This window comes from Bombus huntii, chromosome 16, assembly GCF_024542735.1.
Source record: "Bombus huntii isolate Logan2020A chromosome 16, iyBomHunt1.1, whole genome shotgun sequence".
NCBI lineage: Eukaryota > Metazoa > Arthropoda > Insecta > Hymenoptera > Apidae > Bombus > Bombus huntii.
This window is the reverse complement of record NC_066253.1, coordinates 1,246,134-1,269,254: the sequence shown is the minus strand read 5'-3', so window position 1 is coordinate 1,269,254 and position 23,121 is coordinate 1,246,134. Positions and strand designations below refer to the sequence as shown.

General features: G+C 34.5%; 1 protein-coding gene across 11 annotated transcripts in view; it reads left to right on the top strand.

Moving 5' to 3' along the window:
* Window positions 1–23,121, top strand: part of LOC126874826 (cAMP-specific 3',5'-cyclic phosphodiesterase-like) — a 175,011-nt gene that overhangs the window by 144,959 nt on the left and 6,931 nt on the right. For 10 of the 11 annotated variants that reach the window (XM_050637270.1, XM_050637272.1, XM_050637271.1 and 7 more), the window contains 2 exons: window positions 17,721–17,814; window positions 18,724–18,953. In XM_050637270.1, coding sequence (XP_050493227.1) covers window positions 17,721–17,814; window positions 18,724–18,953 — 324 coding nt within the window. Of the gene's footprint in view, window positions 1–9,651; window positions 9,787–17,720; window positions 17,815–18,723; window positions 18,954–23,121 lie in introns of those variants that run through there. The other variant, XM_050637280.1, reaches the window with a different exon arrangement.

The following is a 23,121-nucleotide window of genomic DNA, read 5'->3' as shown; positions in this document are numbered from 1 at the left end:
ATCGTTATTAAAATATACAGGGTGTTTCGAATTTCATCCGACATATTATACCAACATGTTTATGAGACCATTTTGAGCAAAGAATGTCATATATATTGGTCGATTCATCTTTGTTTTCGAGATATGAGAGAGAAAGTGGTATAAACCAGAGGTAATCAGTTGCATTCAATCTACTTAGCTTTTAACGACGATCATTTATTTTAAACTATTTTTCACGCTGATTTATATTAGTTCGCTGTGAAAGATAACGACAATCGTTTATTTTAAGCCATTTTTTACATTGATTTATACTGGTTCAGTGTAAAAAATCAGTGTGAAAGAAATGAACGACTAAAGAAAAATGCCATCTGGGCAAAGTTTAGAGAAACTTATGCTTGTTAAATTGAATTTTAACTCGTAATTTTAATTACCAATAGAAAGTTCGATAAACGTAAGTTTCCATTGAACGACAAGCTATTTGGAAACTGGCGCCGTTGCAAATTATTGCCATCGAAATGCTGAACAATTTCTGTTCGAGTTTGATATTAGTTAGTAATTTAAACCGAAAGTTATACTGTTCGTAGTGATGAAACATAAACTTGAGAGCCGGAAATCTAATCCAAAGCCAAACATATTTTCCTCGTCGATAACTACTATGTGCTATCGAAATAGAATTTCTCCCACCGATAACTGTTACGAGCTACCGAAATAAGTTTCCCTTATCGTTAATGGTTATCAGGAACGAAAAAAGATTTCTCGTTCGCCTATAATTATCATTTGTCACTAAAAACATTTTTAATCGAGAAAATACTTGTTATTCTATGACTCTGTTCACTTTGATTGCAACAGTTCGGTTCCGCGAAAATAAAAGTCTAATTTCTAGAAACTGAAATCGCTCTCGATTAAAGAAACTAAAGGGCAACGATTACGTACGATTAGCCAACGCTAACGTCCTATGAAATCTCCGTGGCGATCGGAAATATATAATTACGCAACGTGAGAGTAATACACAACAGGTTGTCACGCGTCTTTATCTGATAACGCATTCGCGAAACGCAATAAATCAGTGTATGAAACGTACGTTAAAAAGAAAATGAAAGAAAACGAATAACATTGACATCGATCTAGTCTACTAATCGGTTGGACATGCTCCGGATGAAATTTCGTATCTCGTGACACTCGCCTCGTTGATGCTTCGTATAACTCGTGTCAACAACAATTCTTTCAACGCGCGTCCACTTCGTCGATGTTCAGAAGAAATTTGCATCTTGTATCTTGCTCGTTTGCCATCTTGTCTCGTTGATTCATTGATCCTTCGCGCGTTGTTGTTATGGAAGACTACTACGCCTTATTTTCATATTTCGTTTTACGATTTTTGTCTGACGTACATCGTCTCATCGCCAGTTGTTTAGTAGGAAATCAGGGTTAAGGATTATTTTGTTGAAAATTTAGAAATCGAATGATTGCGCTTCGTGTAATTTCTTCGGCGTACATCCTAAAACGGTTCGTATATCCGAGATTGTAAAATCAAAGAACGTAGCGATCGAAATACTGAACATACAAAATCAACTTTCACGAATCCTTAGAAACAATCAAAAATCTCAATCGTCAACATCGAGTGGCAGCATGGCCTTCGTCTGAATCTTCTACAATCAGTCTGCAAGCATAATGAACATTGTGCAGACGCGGAGAACCGTGACAGAGAAAACAAGCGATTCGCTGGTCGATAACAAAGCAAAGAACCACGTCTCTCGCCGCTTATCTGTTGCAAGAAGAAACGAAAGTTATTTCCGGCCTCGACCCTCGTGCATCCAACATTGATACATAATTTGTCGTTTCCGAACCTTCGTTTCTTTTCACGTTTCTCTTCTTACCGCGAGTTCGAGTTCCAATGCGTCGATCGAACGTACATACCAGGTGCCCCGTTTTCATCCATCCACGCAAATATCCTCTAAACTTGTTTCAGAGGTGATCTTGAAATCTCTAGGGCACGTCCATCTAAATAAGATTTCTGCCCATCGGAAGACGTTTGCCTCGAGACGAAGTAACTTTTATTCGAAAAAGTATTTCCAATAGTATAATTACGATTAGATATAGAATTAACCCAAGCAACTGGACGTCATCCAAGATAAAAGGAGTACAAAAATAAATAAATATAGTTTGGGAGATATTACGTATTACGTCAGAAAATAGTGAAATGTACAGTGTAATGTAGGAGATATTTGCCTGGATCGATTAAAACGTGACTCCCTGTGTGTGGATGTTCTATTATCTGTTTACCAAAAATCTAAGGGTGGTCGTGGTGGCGCCCAAAATTATTGAAATAGCGCCATCGTTGGAAGATAAGTATTTAATTTTGTTTCTTTGATCTTTAATTCTTCTTTTTTTTTTTTTTTTTTTAAAGATTCGAGAACGTTTGATTTTCTATAACAATAGCGCAACTTGGGGATTTTTCAGAAGCGTATATATTTATCTAATTGTTCAGCGTTCGAATGATTCGTAGTTTTCACGAATAAATCACTGTCAAGCGTAATTGCTGTCCTGTTCCTCCTTTTCAATTTCGCTATCGAATCGCACAAGTTCAAAAATACACTGATTGCCTCAGCAGCATTACTTGGAACTTTATTAAGATAATTGAATCGTGGCGCTATGTGCGTCAATGGCAGCGAACGCGCTAATAAGAATTTAGGACAATTTAGAGCTGTCGACATTTTTTAACAACATTAAAGGTATAACGTATATTAGAGGCTCCGTAGTTGAATCAGAATTGCAAGCACGACGAAAATATTATATTTACTCCTTTCGATCTTATCGAATGTATTGGATTTTTGAAATTGTATTTGCCGAAGAAATTACTGCGAATTATTATTTATGAAAGACGTTGCTCGAAAATTGCTACATGAAATAATAAAACAGTGTTGATGTTCGGAGTTGTAATTAAACAGATGCAAATAGTACAGACGTCTAGGAATACCGAGCAAGAATCATCGTTCATTTACGCACGTGGCCTTTCCAAAGGCCACCAATGCCACTTAAGCAGACGAAAGAAAACTCGTGATTTGAAATAATAATCGTACTCGCGATTTAATAGCGAAATGAATGTTATTTTTCAGGCGGTTAATCGCCGCAGGGAATTGAAGTTCTTAGAGAGCCTTGTAGCGAAACACGTAAGTTTATTTGGGGTGTCTGAGGACGAACGAGAAGACCGGAAGTGGACCACTGCTGGCGTCAGTACGCCATTCACGCCTCTTTCCTTTTACTGGCTCCTTACTTTCGCATTTCGCTGCTTCGATCAAATTTCCAACCATCTCGTTACGTCAAATGCAATCCATGTTTTATTCATTTCTTTCCTTCTTACGTGCAATGGCTCGATAACGAGGAATTAATTTTTCTAATTAATTTTCACAAGGGGAGTACCGCTAATAAAATTAAGATTTTCTTCTGCAGTTGAAAATATCGATGTAAATTCAGTCTGTTCGGTTCTTTTTTTATCTTGCTGGTTGTTAAACTAATTCCTCCGAATTTTGTCAATTTTATATCTCCTTTGGACGCAGAAATACGAGTCGACGAATTTAGAAATTAGTCGCGCGAAATATATACGCGAGAAACGTACGAACAAAAAGATTGCCTTCGTATTATTAAATGCACAGGAAACGAAAAGTGGCGACGTAATTAATTTTGATACGCAGAGAACGAACAACGCAATTCGTTTCGACAAACATATCCTGAAATGAAGCAGTTTAATTAATTTCCATAGAGGAATATTTTTCTCAATTTTTCATTATACGTGGAAATGTTGACGCAATTAAAATATATTTAAAGTACAAAATATGATTAAAACAAGTTTGAGAATTCTGCTGAAATATACAAAATGAAACAGAATATTTGTAACTCTTGTCGGGATATAAAATTGTTTTAAAAAATAGGTATCTCCGTGGACGTGAATTTTATCGAAAATTGAAAGTTCAGTTGAAAATGAAGACGTGATTTAATCGTCGTTCCCATTTACCAGCATGTACACGATATGATTCAAGCGGAACGAACGAGAAATAATTGGGATGAAAATTATCTGTCTGCCCGTTAGGTTGTGGCGGTTCGCATTTAGAGATATCGCTTACTGTACTTGTAGTATGCGTGCACAATGTCACGTACACCCATGTTTCAACCCTAACTGTTGATTTTGCATACGAAGACGAGAAATCGTCTTTTGCCTTTCACTGATAATTTTTACAAATTGAAGCATATTTCTACAATATACAATTTCTAACGATATTTCTTATCTTTACAACGCAATTGATCATTTATGAAACGACGTAAATGTATCGAATAAATATAAATGTACAATATAAGGATATTATTAAGATTAATATAGTTCAATAGAATCGTTCTTAATAAGAATATTTCAAATTTTTTATCTGCCATACTCTGAAAAAAGTTACACTTTTTACCGTTTTTATTTCTAATTGTACGATGTAATAATTATGTTAAAAATATTATTTCCAATAGAAATAAAAATATTATCAGCACTCTGAGAGAACCAGAAACAGACTCATCTCGATGCCTTGTTTCTCGATTGCTCGTTTCCTAATCAGGAAAGAAGAAACACACCCACGAATTTACGAGTGTCTCAAAACGATAAGTTGATCGAATTTGCTGGTTCAAAATAGGCGATCCTTTTCGCTGAAATCTCCGGTTGACTCACCTCGAATTAGCAGCGCAGTGGACAAACAAATTTGACTGTTTGTGGATCTTGGGTAGATTCGTAGCGATGATATCAGTGGCCAGGAAAAGTGGTCACCCGGTTTATGGAATCGCTATCGCTTCGCTCGAATTCGAATATAAATTTCGCTGCCTGAGTCAACGTTCGAACGTGCTTTTTTCGTTGAGAAGACTACGCGAGAAGAAAGAAAGACAGTGAGTTGTAACGTAAAACGCATGAGTAGAGAGCAATCGGATTCAAGCGAAGAAGCGGTCATAGTCCATTTCAAATCGAAATTCGATTTCACATTAAAATTGTAAAAGTCCATTTCTAGTTAAAAGAATATCATGCTAATATCGTAGGTATAGGAAAAGATATTTTCCATAAAAATGTCATTTTTCAGTTTAAGGAATCACAAGATGAATTTTCTGATTTGTGTATAATACTATCGTGTTTTGTTACAATTAATACAGAGCAAGTTAGTACATGTAACTTGTGGATAATTTTATTAATCAACAAGTACAAACTCTACTTTTTAAAGAATTTGTCTTTATATAGAAATATAAGAGATAGGTACTAATCGATAGAAAGAGTCAATCTATATTTTAAAAAATAAAAATAGCAACATAACATAGTAATTAAGAGTCGAATATAAGAATATAGTATAACGTAAGAAATGAGAAATAAGAATCTAGCAATCTGCTGGTAATATGTTATACAGCTAAAATACAAATAAATTTATTATTATTATTATTATTAAATATAATTGTATTGATTCAATTGTATTCAATAATATAATTGTATACAACTGTATTCACTTGTATGGGAATTTTCGTAAAATTTCATTTCTATGAAATATAGAAAAAAGGGTATATTTACGACAGCAGTTGTTTGAACACGTTGAATTCCCAATAAAAAGGATGTTTCGAGGTATTAGATATAATATGATTTAACGGGATTCCCTTAAATCCAATTGTAAGCACACAGATTCTCCTATGCTGAGAACAATAGCCGAAAATATGCACAAGAGAAGCGTTTGCCTCATCTTTACTATTATTATCCGTTCTTCGAGCTATTACTAATATTAGACGTGAGGACGCTGTCGTTGAAAATCGAGTACTTCTTGGTAGGTTTAAAAAGACATTTGCCAAGTTATTGAGTCACATGAGTTTCTGTCATATGATTTTTGATCGCAAGAATAAAACGACAGAGAATAATAAGTTGTCAAATTTTCTTATTGTTAGACGCTTTGGGAAAAAGAATCGTAATTTTATTACAGCGTCACTATTTTTGTGACAAGAATAGTCGGAAATTATATTTTCTAATTTGTAAAGATTGTCGTTCTCGTTGAAATTATGTAAATATTGGAAAATTGAATATCGTTTTCTTTGGAATTTTCGATTCTTCTTTTTAATATCTTTTGACGACTTATCACATAGTGATTTTCAGATTTGTTTTTAAATCGCGAAAAATTCACAATTTTTGCAAACGAGTAGAACAAAATTCGAAGAATTCGTAGATAGAAATATACATCAGAATTCCTATTTTTTAAATCTAAAAAGAAACTCGTCGTTCCGGTCGGTAAGATTTCTTATTTGCAGTTCGACTTTACGAATACAAAATTTCTCCAATGTAAACGGTGCTTATATTTTAATTTCTCTCAATAAATACTTCAAATTTATGGTCCCATTAGGTTATACTGCAAATACGTCCAACCACTACTTCTATTTTATTCAAGAGATTAGACGCACTCATTTGCATAAACACAGCTGAAAACTGTCTCGCTCGAATTTTATATATTTCTTCCACAAATTTGAAATTTACTCAAATTTATATAAATATATGTTTGAAATTAAAAAATCAAGTAGATTATCAACTTTGAATTCTGACAGGATTTTTTCGAAAATCAGGATTGAAAATGTTGTACAGCTGGACGTAACTGAATAAACACGAATTAACATATCACGATCGATGCTTCGGTGTTTTGTAACAGCTGCTGCATTGCTATATACTGTGCTTGAAACAAAATAAAATAAAATATTCCTAGTGTCTGCATCGTGTAACGCAACTTACGAGTTTTTTGATTCTTTTGAAAAAAGCAACACGTTCCAAGAAATCGAGTACCGTTATCGAGACTTCAACTAGAATTTATTATATTATCATACATATCATACAGTATTATAAGATATATAGAATATACAATAATTTTAAGCTTCTTCGAGAACTGTAAACATCGTTGTACAGTCTGAGACGCTAATAACTTTGAGATCGATCCGAATTCAAATAAATAGATAAAGGAGAAAACAATCTTTTTATATCGTAAAATAGCATTATACAAGAGTTATAACTTCTACGATCGGTAAAAGTGATACTTTTTATAGAAATATATATAAAAATGTAAATTAATGTTTCTTGGGATTATTACATATTTATGAATATTTCAAGGCGATTTCGAAAAATCGTTTCCTTGGCTACGACTTGTTACCTGGGGCTATCATTTGATTTATAGCGTTGTTGTTATTTTAGTTATTGGTTTAGGAATATCGTAATGTTCCCAAATATAGGGTGCTGTTTATTCAACTAATTACCGAGTTGACCTGCACCCTCTTACAATTGAAACTACGACGTCCTCGATTTCTGGAATTCCTTTATACGACTTTCGCAGGATATTTTTCATACATTACACAATTTAGTCAGAACAAACAATCAAATGAAAAAACTTGTTTGTTTAAATACTTTTATAGTACATTTACGTCTCGTAACAAGACTTGTTATTCGTTAGAAATGAAAGAAGAAAGACAATGGTGTATAATTCGAATTTTCTATAAATTCTGCAGAAAATAAAAAGGTACTGGAACATTTCGAGGTAAAGTTGCTACGTAAAATATCTGTAATTTCTGTATAGAGAGAAAGAAATAAATAACCGTTAAACGAAACGGTTTAAGTCTTTTACAAGAATTAAGTACTTGGTAGACGTCCAAATTCGGCCAGTAAAGTGCGCTCCAGTTCATGCGTTTTATAGAAGGTACGTTCGACTACTTAACGGTGCCTCGTGATCCTTCAAGCTCGATTACAACGCCTCACGCACAATTCGATTTTAATAGAACACAAATTAGTACAGTAGATAATTTACATATCGAAAACAGTTACATTTTCTTCTTAGTCATTAGTTGTGACTCATAAGTAATACAATTAGATGAATCATTAACTGTTAACTGTTCGTCGTTACATTCATTATATTAACAAATTTCCCCAATAATACTGTTTCGTTACAATCCACTTACTTGTAAGAATCGTATTACGTGGTTTCTTTGTATAAATCATCGCGAAATTCCGGATTTTCGTGAAAATTTATGTCTTTTTTTTCAATTTTATAGCGCCAGGTATCGTACGGATAAATATTTCACATAGTTTTTCACGTCACGTGCGTTCCGTGAAACTTAGCATTTTCGTATTTCCTACAAATGCGCATGAAAATCCCCGGTCTATTCGTCACATTGGTCGCTTAAAATCTTCGAGTTTATCAATATTATTAGCAACAACGGTGTCTCTCGGATGATAAGGCTAATAAAATTTCAAAATGTATGACGCATAGTATATTCGTAAAAAGCTTCTGCAAATGTACGAATACTTTGGTGAGTCAGAGAGTAGTACGTAAATTATTGTGCAAGACAATCTGTATGATAAAACCCTTTTCTCTGATCACGATTCATAATAATTAGGCATCTTCTATTAGCAATCTTTATATTACAAAGTCTTCTTCTTTCGTTCGTTACAAAGCTATAATTTATCTCGTATAATTTACTTTTATATTGTACAAATTCTGTTTAATTCGATCCAAACTCATTCGATGTTTCGTTAAGACTTAATCTTTGGAAGATGGAAACTAAAAATGACCACGAAAATTGATCATAAAAATACGAGCCGGCATAACAACTCACAGTCTACTCATAATACACAGAATCTAAGCATTCCTCTCGCCAAACTTCGGCTATAACTCGCAACTTCCGTCGGAGCGATTCACAGGTCGTGTTTCTCCCCACTATGGCGCGCAACAAACGCAGAACTTTGGCCCAGATAAATAGCTGGCAGCCAGGAATCAGGCACGTAGACCACGCTTTGCAGTCGAGCAACGTTCACGCTACTCGTAAACGTGCTCCGAGGCGCAGTGTAATCGAAACGCTATTCTGTATTCCTTACGTTCGAACATAGAACACGTGCTAGTCGCGACAGTTCGCGTTATCCATAAAAGATCGTGAATATTTCTGGCAAATTTCGTGAAACATAATTTCCACGCTATCGACGGAAGCACGTGCTTATTCTGACTAAAGTTTTGGTGAAAGACAATTTTAAATAGAACTTTGACAAGTTTCGTAGAAAGATTGGAAAGAAGGTGACTGAGCAGGCTGAATTTTGTCTTGTGAAACGCCGCTTCGAAGAAAATTCGTCCGCAAGTGCGTACAACAGTTGGTTGTGATCGACCAAATTGAACTTTGGCCTGTGGAAAATTGCTCTAACAGATTTCCCTGGAAATTTGGGGATTCGTGACTCGTCGAACTAGACCTTCGCTTGCGAGGAACCTTTGCAGGTAGTTTCAGTTTAATTTAAAGTCTCGTTGAAAGAAGATCGTGCGTCTCTATAAAACCTTATCGAAAAGTGCGTAGGATAATCGTGATCGACGAGGTTGAACTTTGTCTTGTGACTAACTTTTGTCTGGTGCTGTTTTCAAGACATTTAAAGACTGTTTTAATTAAACGTATTTTGAAATAATTGTTCGTTGAACAAGAAGACTTTGTAGTGTAAAAATTGGTGAAAGAAGTATTATAGAAAGTGTGATACTTTCGTAAGAAGAATAAAGAAGAGAAGAAAGTGAAAGGATCGTTCACGAGACAACCAAAGAAGTATTAGAGTACCTGAATTTCGGTTAGGCAGATCGTATCGAGTTAGGTAAATCGTTGTCAGAGAAGGTAGAAGCTATAAGAAAGAAGATGGTTCAACAGACGAACACTGAGTTTGCAGTTGGAAACGTGGACGAGTACGTCAGGTATTTTAATTACCTGAGGGCTCTGGCAGATCTCACAGCCATGGCTAGCATCATAGCCGTTCAGGTAATTTAATATTTTGGAAAATTTAAGCAGAGTCAGCAATATAACTATGGAAATAATTTGCTAGAAATTAAACGGGATTTTTAATTGGCCACGAAAATTATGGTATTTTAAGTAGTTGTACAATCTTATGGTAGAATCTTATTATAAAATTGTTGAATTTAATATCTGCTAGTATGGACTCTTCGGTAAAGCTCACCTAACAGACCTATAGCTTAGACACAACGAGAGAAGAGAGAAAGTGAGTGTTTGGTCCAAGATCGAATTTGATATATATTTTCTATTATTATAGCCTCATATTGTAGTATTTTACTATAGATTTTTGTTTGTGCTATAATAAAATCGTATCACAGAAAATTTGGAAATTTGGAGTTTAGCTTGAGTGTCTGATATTGTTATGAAAATGACTCGATTGAAATTATGAATATTTCAAATGATTTATCACTGATATTCCGTAAGAGACAATAAAATGAAGATTCGAGGTGTAAAGTCTTTAGATCACTCTTAATTGAACATGTTTACCGAAAGATGATTTAACGATTAGACTGTTGTTGAAGGTTTTGTATTATCGCATCAATTATATTGCGATAAGATAAACATTTTTGGTTGTAAGTTTAAGCAGACTTTTCATATCCATTACATGATAATTTAATTAAAGATTTCACTCGTTTTTCGTTCATTTTGTGAAACTTCTGTAACAATTGACGAAATGAAAATTCTAGGTAATTCGAAGCACTCGCGAGATAACAATTTGTAATATTTTGATATAATTTCTAATTATTTTCGACCATTCTACGATAAATAACAAACTTAAAGTTTAAATAATCAGTTTTTTCTCAATGCACAGCTATGACTAGCAGTAATTATAATACTGATAATTAAGTGTACAAACAATTTAATGAACAATCGTTCATAAATATTTGGCAACTCAAACTGAAACGTGATTTATCATCTCGATATTGTTCGAATTACATTCATTCTTCCACAATTACGTTCGTTCTTTGACTATCTTTAAATCATATCTGACAGATGAAAAGAAAGAGAATTTATCACGCCGAGGTTCTTATTCGACAATAATTCGTAGATATAGTAGCAGCTCGTTATAGTAGCAACTTTTGTCTGATTTTGATCGATGAGATCAAAGAGCTGTAGGTATATCACAGTCAATTAGGTTCACTTTCTAAAAGAATGAGCACTTCTGAGTACGAAACCTTGTTTCGGTGGGATTTTGATTCCACGAGCGTCGGTCAACTTTAATTTCTAGATAAAATGATATATTAGATACATCATTTAATTCTCGTATAAGAACAATTACGATTATCATTGATATAAATATATACATGCATTAATAAAAAAAAAACGAATTTGGCTTTAAAGTTTATAAAAAGTTTGTAAATATAAATTTAATCACGAAAGGATGATAAATTCCCATTGAGGGAATAATTCTCCATAAAATACAATTTTTCTCTCGATTTAATTCGTATTCGTACGGCACGCTGGTACACTGGTATCGACTCTTTTATTGGCCAACGTGTTGTTGGTCGTACGTGATCAAACCCTTCGTAGACGTAATTGAAATTTCTCTAAAGAATTTTAATACGGGCAAGTACATTAACGAAAAGTATGTTTATTTTAGTAAAATAAATTTATTATAAACGTATATAATCTATATCGCTATTTACAAATAGGGATATGCTTCCTATTATCCATATTAGGTATGTTTTATTGTTATTATACATATGACAACGAGTATACGTATAGTAAATCGAAACGACTAATTGTTGATTCAACACAAATTTTACAACATTCATCGATGGTGTTACAGTATTTATTATTTATTGAAAGCATACGGGTATTTACTTCTCGGTGGAAAAATTAGAAATTTTTTATTGGAATAAGAAATTATGGTTTAAAATCATCCTTTGATAAATTCACGATAAAGTTTCGACTCGACTGAAAAATATTAGAAAGGAAAGTACTTTCTATGTTATTTTCTACGAAAAATATTCCATGGCTGTTTTGTGGAAATTTCCAGAATTAAGAATCAGTATGGGGATTAATACTCGCGATACAGAGAGTATCACGCCACTGTGTGGATTTAGGAATCTCCGAAATCTCGAACCTCGTGGCATATGTCGATGCGCGGGGATTAACGTCTCGTTTTAACGATCGATATCTGGATGAGTCTCAAGGCTCTTCAATGCCGCGGAACCAGGGCAAGGTGGCGAGAAAAACGTCGATTCATCGACGTCGTCGCCTCTTCAGCGACTTCTAACCCCGAGCAATTCATGCTCTACCCTCTTCTTCGTACGTCTAATTACGAGATCTTATCATTCTCTGCCAAAAGCTCTGCCTTAACTGCTGATAATGTTTTAGAAAGTTCCAATTAGACTTCCAAGATTTAGGGACTTGATAAAGTAATAAGTATCCTAACTGTAATGTACTAAATGTAAATGTACTAAATATAGAAACGTAGAAAAATGTTCTAAGAAACTATTGGCATAAACGTTCCCGTTACTTTTTTATTTTCAATAATTTTCTTCCAATAAGACTACCAAACGAAACCAACTTTTCTTACAAAGATTAACATCCAAAGCTAACGTTGAGGTAATATATAAAGAAGTAAGAAAATTCCAATCGTATCTCCTGGAAAGGTATTTGAATTTTACTGTAAAACTGTAATAACGCATTTACGATTAATGAATGTAATAATTAAAACGAATAGTTAGGAGTTTCAAAGCGCCGCTTAATGGGATCCAATAGTCCCTGTTTTAAATGTCCATTGTGCCATCACATATGCTGCGCATTTAATAAAAAAGCTCTCGAACAAAAGTATATAGACTCGATACTGGGAAAAGGAATGTCTGAATGAAGCGATCATTCTTCAACGAAGGATCCGAAAAACGATGAATAACGATCTTCCGCTTGACGTCAGAAATTTGCGTACAAAGGGAGCCGGGCAAGTGAAACGATGAAGCGACCACGTATTCTCGAATCGGTAGTAAAATATCGACAATCGTATTCCTTTCAATGGAACGAGTCACATGGTCGATCAAACTTTCTGCGAAGCCCCAGAGTCAATCGATTTATCTACATCTACGTGCTGGTTGAATCTTGTTTTCCAACCAGATAGGTATCAGTCAGCGTTTTATCTGTCTTATGCCAGTATTTACAAAAATACATCGCAATGGATTAGACTATCTCGGCTATTATTTTATCGGCCGTTCGAACATTATCGCCCTAACTCGTAATTTTTCTACGAAACGAGGGTCGCAGGAGAGAATGACTTTTGATTGGAGTATAAAGCAAGGAAATCGGCGCTCTCCAGACAGATTTCAAGATATAAAATATAAAATTCAAGATATAAAAATAACGTGGTCACGAGGAGATGATCGATCGATTCGGACTAAGATCGCTTTGTTTCTCCTTTTTTGAAGCTTCGTGTCTTTGTTCTATCAGGAGGAATTTTGTAGAGCGGTGCTAGTTGGTTTTAGTTGAGATTTTGTAAAAAACTTTGGATTATTTTCAGGCGAATATGGGATATTATCGTTTTATCGAAAAATACAATGTTGAGCAGGTTAGTTTCGTTAGGAACATTCATCAAGTGGAATTACATATAAATTTTTAGAGAAGTCAGTTTTGTTGAGGTTATTCGATAAACAGAGGAACTCGTGGATAAATTGTAAGGTAGACGATATATTTAAATAGAAGTGTAATTATAAGTAAGAGCTAGCTGTGTTTATGTTTATGGTCTGTCTTCGTCGCAGTCTTTTGTCTGTACGCTATCGATGGCTTCAGTGCTTGAGAAAACTAAAAAGACCAGATGTAGAGTTTTCTTAGTAGTGGTGACCACTTCGACAAGTTTCAAGAAGAAAGTTTATTTTTATGGAACATATTTTATAGAAACGAAATGAGGATCGAGTGATCTACTTGACAAAACTTTTGCCAAAATTGATCTTCTTGGCATATCTGGAGAAAGAAAAATTCAAAAAAAAAAAAAAAAAAAAAGAAAGAAAAGAAAGGAAACGTTTAAGAACATGACTGATAAGTGTTATCAATCGACTTACAGGATATTTAAGATAGATGTGTCACGGGTCGTGTAATCAGAACATTTAATTAATTTTTAATACTTCATAAGTAGCTAATAAATAATAAAAGAAGAATGCTTCTTTGGAATCCAAATATGATGAATTCATATTTATTTTTATTTTGCAATAATACCTAAGATTCAACAATTTCTCAACGCTGCTTTCTTGATACATTAATACTTTTAATAATCCTTGTTTTTGTAGCTGAAATATTTTTTTAGCTAGTCAAGTGTCAGATAAATGAAAGAATTTTTACGGGATAAAACTTTAACGCTATACTTCAAATAGAAATATTCTATTTTTGATCATTCGAAGGAAATATATTTCGAGATCGATCTTGTGCTCATCATGTGCACTCGAGTGCTCGATCATTTAAGCTCATTTATTATTTATATCGTATTGTCTAGATTTAATTATCATAGATTGCCAAAAATGCCTTAAATTCTTAGGTGAGAATCGATTATCTTCTTGGCATTAATATTAAGTCCATGTATCGTGATTATTTTTTATAAATAGATCGAGAAGTGGCGCAAATCTTGCATCGATATTGCGTGATATTTTTGTTCTTATTAATTCTACAAATCGTTCGTGAAATGATATCATAGAATTAGAACAAGATTTTATTAGAAAAATTTAATTAATCGTACAATTTCACGCAATTTAGCCGCGTTATGAACTTAACAATTTATAATCAATTGCAGAGAAATCACACGAATCTCTCACATTTTATACTTCACTCGGGATATCCATCGTAGCTAAAAAAAAAAAAAAAAAAAAAAAAAAGACCGCTGTCTTCTCTTAAATCTTCATTGACGCACGATAAAGATAATTATTAGACTAAGTTTCTCGTAAATTGAACGGCTTAGTACTTTTCCAATGATTCAATCTTAGAAATTTCCGATCCTTACTCATCGTTCGATTTTAGATAGGGTAAAGTGTTGTCACCTGAAAGATAAGAAATCCCCCTGTGGGAGTTTACCAGGAAAATTGAAGAAGCAGCAATAACATAGCCACAGTTGTGATACGCCACGATAAATAGGCGTTTTAACGTCTTGCGATTTAACTAAACAATTATCCCTGAGAACAGATTTTATTCAGAAATTATGTCACTGATTAAATATATCGTAGATCTTTTATTTATATTTTGGAATATACATTATAATATTTTTCAAATATTTTTAGATACATCTCTTATAAGATGAACATATTTAGCCTGACTATTTTAATTAAGTATTTATGAGCATACAGCTAAATATGTTCCCTGGTTCCAGTATTTATGAAACGCTATAGTTAGAAACAGAGTGTTTCCACAGCTCCTTCTATAGTTCTATATTTGAAAAATAGAGTCTACATATTCAATAAATATTAACAATTAAGAAAATAAATAAAATTAAAGGAATGCTTTAAATCTTTATTTTGTAAATATTAACTTTGAGACAGAAACGAAGGAGTATTGAAAATACTACATATATACTACTTTTTAGCCTAAACGTGGATCGTTTGCAATCCGATTTTCTTTACACTGAACCTGAAATATTCAATCGCTACTCATTCCTCACCTATCTCAACATTACATAACGACAAAAACAAATGACACGGCCAGCGTTTAGAGCAAATAAATGGGAAATAAATTATCGTGAAGTTTCGAAAAATTCACACGATAATATATCGGTGACGTAGCTTGTCAACGGATATCGCGAATCGATGAACTCGATTATGAACTTTATCGGGCAATCACAGAGCCCGACATATGGCCAAGAAATTATCCGCGCGAGATTAATCGCAGCAACGATAATCGATAATCTTATCTGTGATTTAACCAACGATTTAACTAAACGTTATAATTATTATTAATTGCATAATACGTTATGCGATTAGCTTATCTTTGTAAAACTAAACAGTGGTATGTTTAAATTGATATTTCTTTTGTCTTCGATCGAGATATTCGTGATATTATTCTTCTTGGTATATTCGATGTAATTGTATTGCTAATTAATGGAATTAAGATTCGTTAAGTTCCATAGTTTTGTGATATTTCTTTTTTTCTGGCATTTCAGCCTAGTTTATTTATGATTATTACGGTGACGTTGATGAACGAGGAACAGTCGTCTTCTTTTTGGAAACCGGTATTAACAGATGTGTGCTTTTTTGTGATGGATACACAGGCAGCCAAGTATGAGAGAAAGGTCGTTCGATAATTTATTGTGCGTAGTTAATGCTCAGTGACCTAATTAACTTCTGAGGACGTTTCCTTCCATCGATTAGTTCAGTTTTTTCAGAGATTATAGGAAATTAAGTTCTCGAAATTTAGAATTACTAGCTTTACCATTAATTAAAATTGAAAGATTAAATCGAACATTGCAAAAAAAAAAAAAAAAAAAAATTGAAAGCAAATCGAATGAACTTCACCGAATCAAAACAAAGCGAAATTGCTCCAGATCAAATCCAACTATGTCCCGACAATAAAATCGAACTAAGTCGAGCCAATTCAAACGAAAAAGATCCTCATACATCAAATTAAATCAAAATCTTCGAATGACAGATATTGGAACGATGAGAAAGTTCCTTCAAACCTAATCAAACTTCTTCAAACCAAAAGACAATTATTCGTATTAAAGTTTATGCAAAAACTCTGTTTCAAATGAAGAAATTAAAAAAAAGCACGCGTTATAGTGATGTCGAAATTTATGAAAGAAACTCCAAACAAGTTCTTTCAAATCCAATCAAACCGACTTAAACTCCTCCAACTCCGAAACAAGCTTTCGCTTAATGAACGCACAATATATTACATGCAGTGCCATAAAAAATATGTTATACTTATCTCTATATAAATCTTCAGAAGGCTGAAATATCCTCTGAAAACAACATTCCCTTACGATATCTCTTCTCGCAAAGAAACTCATTCACCGATCACGCTATCACACGACGAGCACGCGATAGCTGGAAAAGCCAGCAAACAAAATCGTACAAATCCTTCCAAGGTGCATCTTGTTTCTCGAAACAGACGACTCGATAACAGGTCAGTCCACCTATTCCTCCATTCTTCGTCACATTTGCATCAACAAGAATACTCGTCGTAATCATTCAAATGGATGAGAATAAAGAGTCGCAATAAAGCTCAGACGAACTGATAACGTACGTCATGACACAAACAACGATGCAACTCATCTTTTTGAGAATGCTGTGTCGTTAGCAACCGATTCTACCATAGGGTGGTACATGCACACGTCGCTTATCTGTGTGGAAATTTCATTCGAAACACGCAAATATTATAAATTTCGCGAGATAAGGGATAGTTTCAGGCAATCGGGATGGAGGATGTCGATTAGGTTCTCGTTTTCGTCGACTTTGTTTCATTAATTTTCGATCGGCTACGCTTTTTCTACGTTGCGAGGGACAATTTCTCGACAAATGGACGGAAATCGAGGATCGGATTGTGAAAATCGTATGGAAGGGATATATAATGTAAAACGTGGATATTATGCAAAAAAGAAATGTACACAATCCTCGGAATATTTTAACGTTAAGTGTCTTTTTAGAGGCAATTTAATTTAAGAGGATTTTAGAGGAAATCAAGGAACAATTTATTCTTTAACACACGTCGTTACAAAATTGCTGTGAATGTTCAATTTGTGCGAATCGTCCTGAATTTCAAATGTTCCCTTTATCATGAATTTTACATTTCTCTGAATTCTGTTTAACCAGGAAAATTTGCGACGGTTTTGTATAAACAAATCGATGAAAAATTTGATGAAATAACTATATAAATAATGTAATAAATATTGCATCGAAGAATTATTTGGTAAAAAGGGCAGCCGACTAAATATCAGTATATTTTTCTGATTACAGTTTAAACGAATGTTAAACAAGGAACTGTCACACTTCTCAGAATCGTCCAAATCCGGTAACCAGATATCAGAATATATCTGCAACACCTTCCTCGGTAAGTTGAAAGTTAAAATACACCTTTGCAAAGCTCGTGACTTCATTTTCATAAACTTACATCTTTGACGAGACTCTTTACGATGATTGAAAGAGGTGGAAGGAATTGTATTCTTTGTCTGCAACGAAATACGAAACGGTCGTGAAACTATAAGAAAAAGATAATTCGCGATTTTATCGAGGTCGACGCCAGGAGCAGATTTACCAGGGACAATGAGAGCAACGTAGGCTCTTACGCATTAAGAGCCCTTGAAACACCGTAAACGCGCGCATGTTTCACGATCATTCATCCCGTTAACGCTCTCTTTGTCTCTGCTTGCTCGTCAAACGAGGAATCAGAATTTTTAATTACTCAAACTGCCTTATACGTCGATGCAAACGCGACTTACACCCTTTCTCGTCGCAATTTAGAAAATCCAGCTCTATTTACGAATTAATTGGCAAATTGTAAAATGCTAGTCATTTTTTTAACTTACGATAGTTTCTCAGGATTAAGAATTACGTGTTGCTTCGTATCAAAGACTCTTCCTATTTCTCACACAACTTTCCAAACCACCGGAAACTTCTGCCAACTAAATTGAACCAAGTTATCAAAATCAGATTAAACCAAGTCCTTCGACCAAATAGAATCAAATCGAACCGAATCATAGCAATAGAAGGCAGCAGCTCAAATCAGATCCAAGCAGAACCAACACATCTTCCAAAGCGTATAAATCGAATAATGAAAAATCTTGCAATGCGAATCAAACAAACGTCGCTTTGAACTTTAACAAATCTGATAAAACGCCAACAAATTTCTGTATACTATTTATCTCTCTATACCATTTTCTTTTTTTCTTGATCTCAAGTGTTCATATATTCTTACCACGTTATCCCATATCATTGTTACAATAATAAAATGTTATAACAGATAAACAACAAGATGTAGATATACCGTCTCTACCGACCGACGAGGACTCCTTAGCTGCCGGAAGTGCAGATAAGAAGGAGGCGAAGAAAAAGGACCGCGTGCAAAAAGGCCCAGCTTCCATGTCACACATAAGCGGCGTAAAACGACCCCTCACACACACGAACAGCTTCACCGGGGAACGTGTGCCGCTTCATGGTGTCGAGACACCTCACGAAGAAGAACTTGGCGAGGTAAGAGAGCTCTGTCTTGTTTTACAATTACGCGTATCCCGACGAACCAGCAAATAACCGAGAGTTCGCTCGTTCAAAATCAAATTCACTCGTTTAGAATTAATCTGCAGAAAGATTAGCTAAAATCTACGATGTTTTCGCGTACTTGGCGTCGTTCTTTTTAAAATCTTTCCGTATCCCACGGGAAAGCGTTCGATTTTCAACTATTTATTTCTAAAAGTATTAATTGTTAAACTATTCATTTTATCGCTCCTCGATGATCTGAAATTGGCAACATTTAGTTCGAAGATGCGAATTTAGAAGGAAAGATGGCTTTATTTCTACCGAGTATATTTTATTTGTTGTCGTTGTTTCGCAATGTTTTTCAACGACTTTTTTAACATCGAGTAGTATAATTAATACGTAGCGAGGAAGTTTCCTGCAAAGTAATTATTAATCTAAAGTGGAACTATGGCTTGCTGCTAATCGATAATTGTACACTGTAAGAGTTGTTCCATGGATTTGCAAAATAGAGATCACAATATTATGATACAGGATCCGTATTGTGTACAAGTAACGAGTTACGAAGTATTTTTTTAATTTCATCTCGTTCAGCTTTTCTCCAAGCTCTGGCAGCTTCTATCTAGCTCGCTTAAAGTTAGCCGTATGAAAAATTTGTTCAGTAAAGGAAAGTTATCTCTTCTGTTATACGTTTCTTGCGTTATTTTTCTTACAAGTTGACCGCCGTAGGCCAACTAGTTAACTATAAAAATCGCAACTAGAAAATGAAGAGAACGCCGTGTTATCGGTTACCGTGAAATATGCCTTGTGATATTCGCAATAATGGAAAAATCGCAGCTATCGAGAAAAGCAAACGCTTTTATTTTAATTGATCGAGCGAGATGGCAATCGATGAGACAAGATCTCAGAATTTCCTGGTAATCTCCTCACGTTTGCACTTGTCCAATGAATCATCCAAGTCATTGATAACTATCTGTACTGTTGAGTAACCACTCGGCCGATATGATTCAGGTAGAATTGCATAAGTGGTTCCCAGAACGCGAAACAAGAGTCGCGAAAGCGAAATTAATTAACGGTACCCTACACTTTCTACTCATCCGGAAGACCTCGATTACGGATTCAGTGTCCCCTGTCCAAGTGTCGCGTTCGAGCAAAACGCTAGCACAACCGGTTTCAAAGTCTAATTGCAGGAGTTGGAAGTCGCATGAGAAACTTCCTGTAAACCGAGTGTTTGATCGAATATCGCAAATATTAGTATCAGTGCTTGCTAAGCATTTGTAAAGTAAAGTTAGGCAGCTATTTCGCCGAGAAAAATAATTTAAGGAGAAACACATTTCTCCAGAGTTTCACTTTTCAAAATTAATCTTCCGTTGTCAGTGCCGCGTTAATTTATTCCAAACTAATTTCTATTCTAAATTAACTGTAAACTAATCTCGAAATCGATTTTTCTTCAATGTCGGTCCTAACTTAATTTCGAAATTAACATTTCAAAATTAATTAATCGAGAATCGAGAAGATCGTGATAAGAGATTTTCAAAGTTTGATATCCTTTTACGGAAACAAGTTTTCCGTTTCAAGAACGAGTTTGTTGCACGTTTGACGAGTCGTGGAAAATTTTTCGACAATTTCAATTGTTGAAGTATGTCCAAACCTCGGGACAACCTCGTAATTCTTGACCAAGATCAGAGAAACCGCCTTTGAATCCGCGTTAATTAAATTTTCACAAGACACGATCACCGAGTCTCGGTCTCTACATTCTCCAGACCATAAATCGGATCACGTAGCTTGTTATACCGCTCAGCTTCGCCGGTTTCATGGTTAATTCCACGCCTTTTGTCTAATTATTAATCATGCTAGACACCAGTCAGGAACACGTGTAATCTCTGACACGACTCAAAGACTGTGTCTATTCTACGCTTAGCAATCTAAGTTTTGCATGTAGCTGTTAAACGTCTTTTTTTTCATCGAGCTACTTTGATCACAGCCACGTGTCTTATATCTTCGTACTAGAGGTACCTTGGGAGTTTTTATCGAGTCAGGAATATGGCACATCTTTCGTAACTTAATTTTTCATCGTACGTTCGTCCCTTCGGTGCCGTTTGTCAGACACTTGGATACTTCAGTTATATAGTTGTGATACAATTCTTTTTAGACTGGAGATTTACGTAGAATCGTGTCAAGTTTAGAATAAAAAGTGTAAAATTATGGTTTTGTGATATGGTTAGCGAAAAAGTATTCGTTTCGATATTTCGCAATTGCAAGTAATTGTATTTTGTTTCTTTAATGTTGATTTATTTTATCTGTCAACTTCAGACTTGAGAAGTTTCAACAGTATGAAAATCTTCGTTGCAATAACCGTGACGTAACATAATTTTCTTTTATACTGTGCTTCGCGCTAACTGTTCACGCTGACTGAATTTGAACGGGACATGTTCGTTTTAAGTAAAAGGCTAGTAACAGATTTCTCGAGTTTTTATGTAATAGAATTGTTCTGTCCCGGGACACGACACACTTATGTCACGATTATGTTTCCTGGAATTTCCGATTCTGACACTTGTTCAGGTTTCGACAGGCTTCGCGCTTTCTACGGATGCCGTTTCTGTCTACAGTTTCGTATTCTTCCCTTTATGCGTTGTTCCATTAAAATTGTATTATTATTTATTTGTTTATTTATTCTTAGTCCATGCCTTTCGGCTTTGAACGACTTTCGGTTTACATCCCTTATAATGCCCTTACATTACATATATTTCTCTTACTCTAGCACTTCTATCATTATTTACTGTTTATACCTATCTATTGCATCTTGCTTGCTCTATCTCTATGTACTAACTTATATCTAACGCTTATAACTAAGTGCTCGTTCCTTCCTTGGCTTTTGCTTCCTTGCTGTGCTCCCTCCCTGTCGTTCCTCCCCCTCTTCTGCTACTCTTCTCTTCTCTATTATCGCTTTCAGTTCTGCCAGTCCTTCTCCAATCTCATTTAGTACTTCTATCATGTTCCTTGCTCCTCCTGTTATCTCACATTCCTCTACTATGTGTGATTAAAATTGTAGAAAACGCGAATAGAAATATTCCTGCGATATGAGTAGAAAAATTCCTGATAATTAATCTGCAAATTTTATTTTATTTTATCGATCTCTATTAATAGAAAAGTATCTCCAATTACCAAATTCTAGAACAAAATTGTAGGGAATTTTCCGGAATATAAAACTCAAGAAGAATATTGCACCGAAGGAAATCGTTCTTCGCCTCTCTCTCGTTTCCTTATCCTTATCTCATTACACGTGTCTATTGGCATAAGTTTCACGGAGAAGTCTATAAATCTAGGAAACTTCCAGCGTCGAGAGCAATGGCCTCGACTTTTAAATATTTACCTGGTTTCTCAATTAACAGAGAGTAAACATAGCGCTAAAGACGAGAATAGTTGGCAACATTTATAGGCAAAATCCATTTCCAAATACGTAACCGTTAGAGCACCGTGCACGTTTTTAAATCTTCCTTTATGCTGGCCTGTGTCGCGTGAAATCGGCTGAAAAATCGATTAAGCGTTGGTAAATGTGGCTACGTGATCTTTTTATGGAATTTTCGAACAGCTTTTTCTTTTTATTACAATCCTTATTTACATTTAAATTTATCGCTATTTATTTGTACCGGAACTATCGTTGATACTTTATCGATCAACTACGAACTTACGAAAATTTTTAATGAAATAACATCGTTCACTACTACCATAGTGACTATCCAAATTTTGTTGTTCAGTTTTGTCATAATTTTTTCATTTTTGTTTTTTAAGTATTAGGTTGTCCGAGAAGTTTCTTTCGTTTTATATGGTAATAATAGACGCACAATGTTTTTTGTTTTATATTAGTTTATCGCATTATGCACGAACATAATACTAGAAATATAACGAAATGGATCATACCTAATTCGTTAAAATAATATAAAACAGAAATTGTTGTTCATCTATTATCACCTTATGAAACGAAAGAAACTTTTCGGACAACCTAATGTATACTAGTCGAGGCAATTGAAACGCAGCTAATTAAAAACTGCTACAGGAAGAAGATAAACTTTGTCTCGTCTATGAAAATAAAATAGATACAAAACAGCGTGACGAACCTCTGTTTCTCCAATTTTACTAACAATTTATTTACACTGCCATGCTGAAC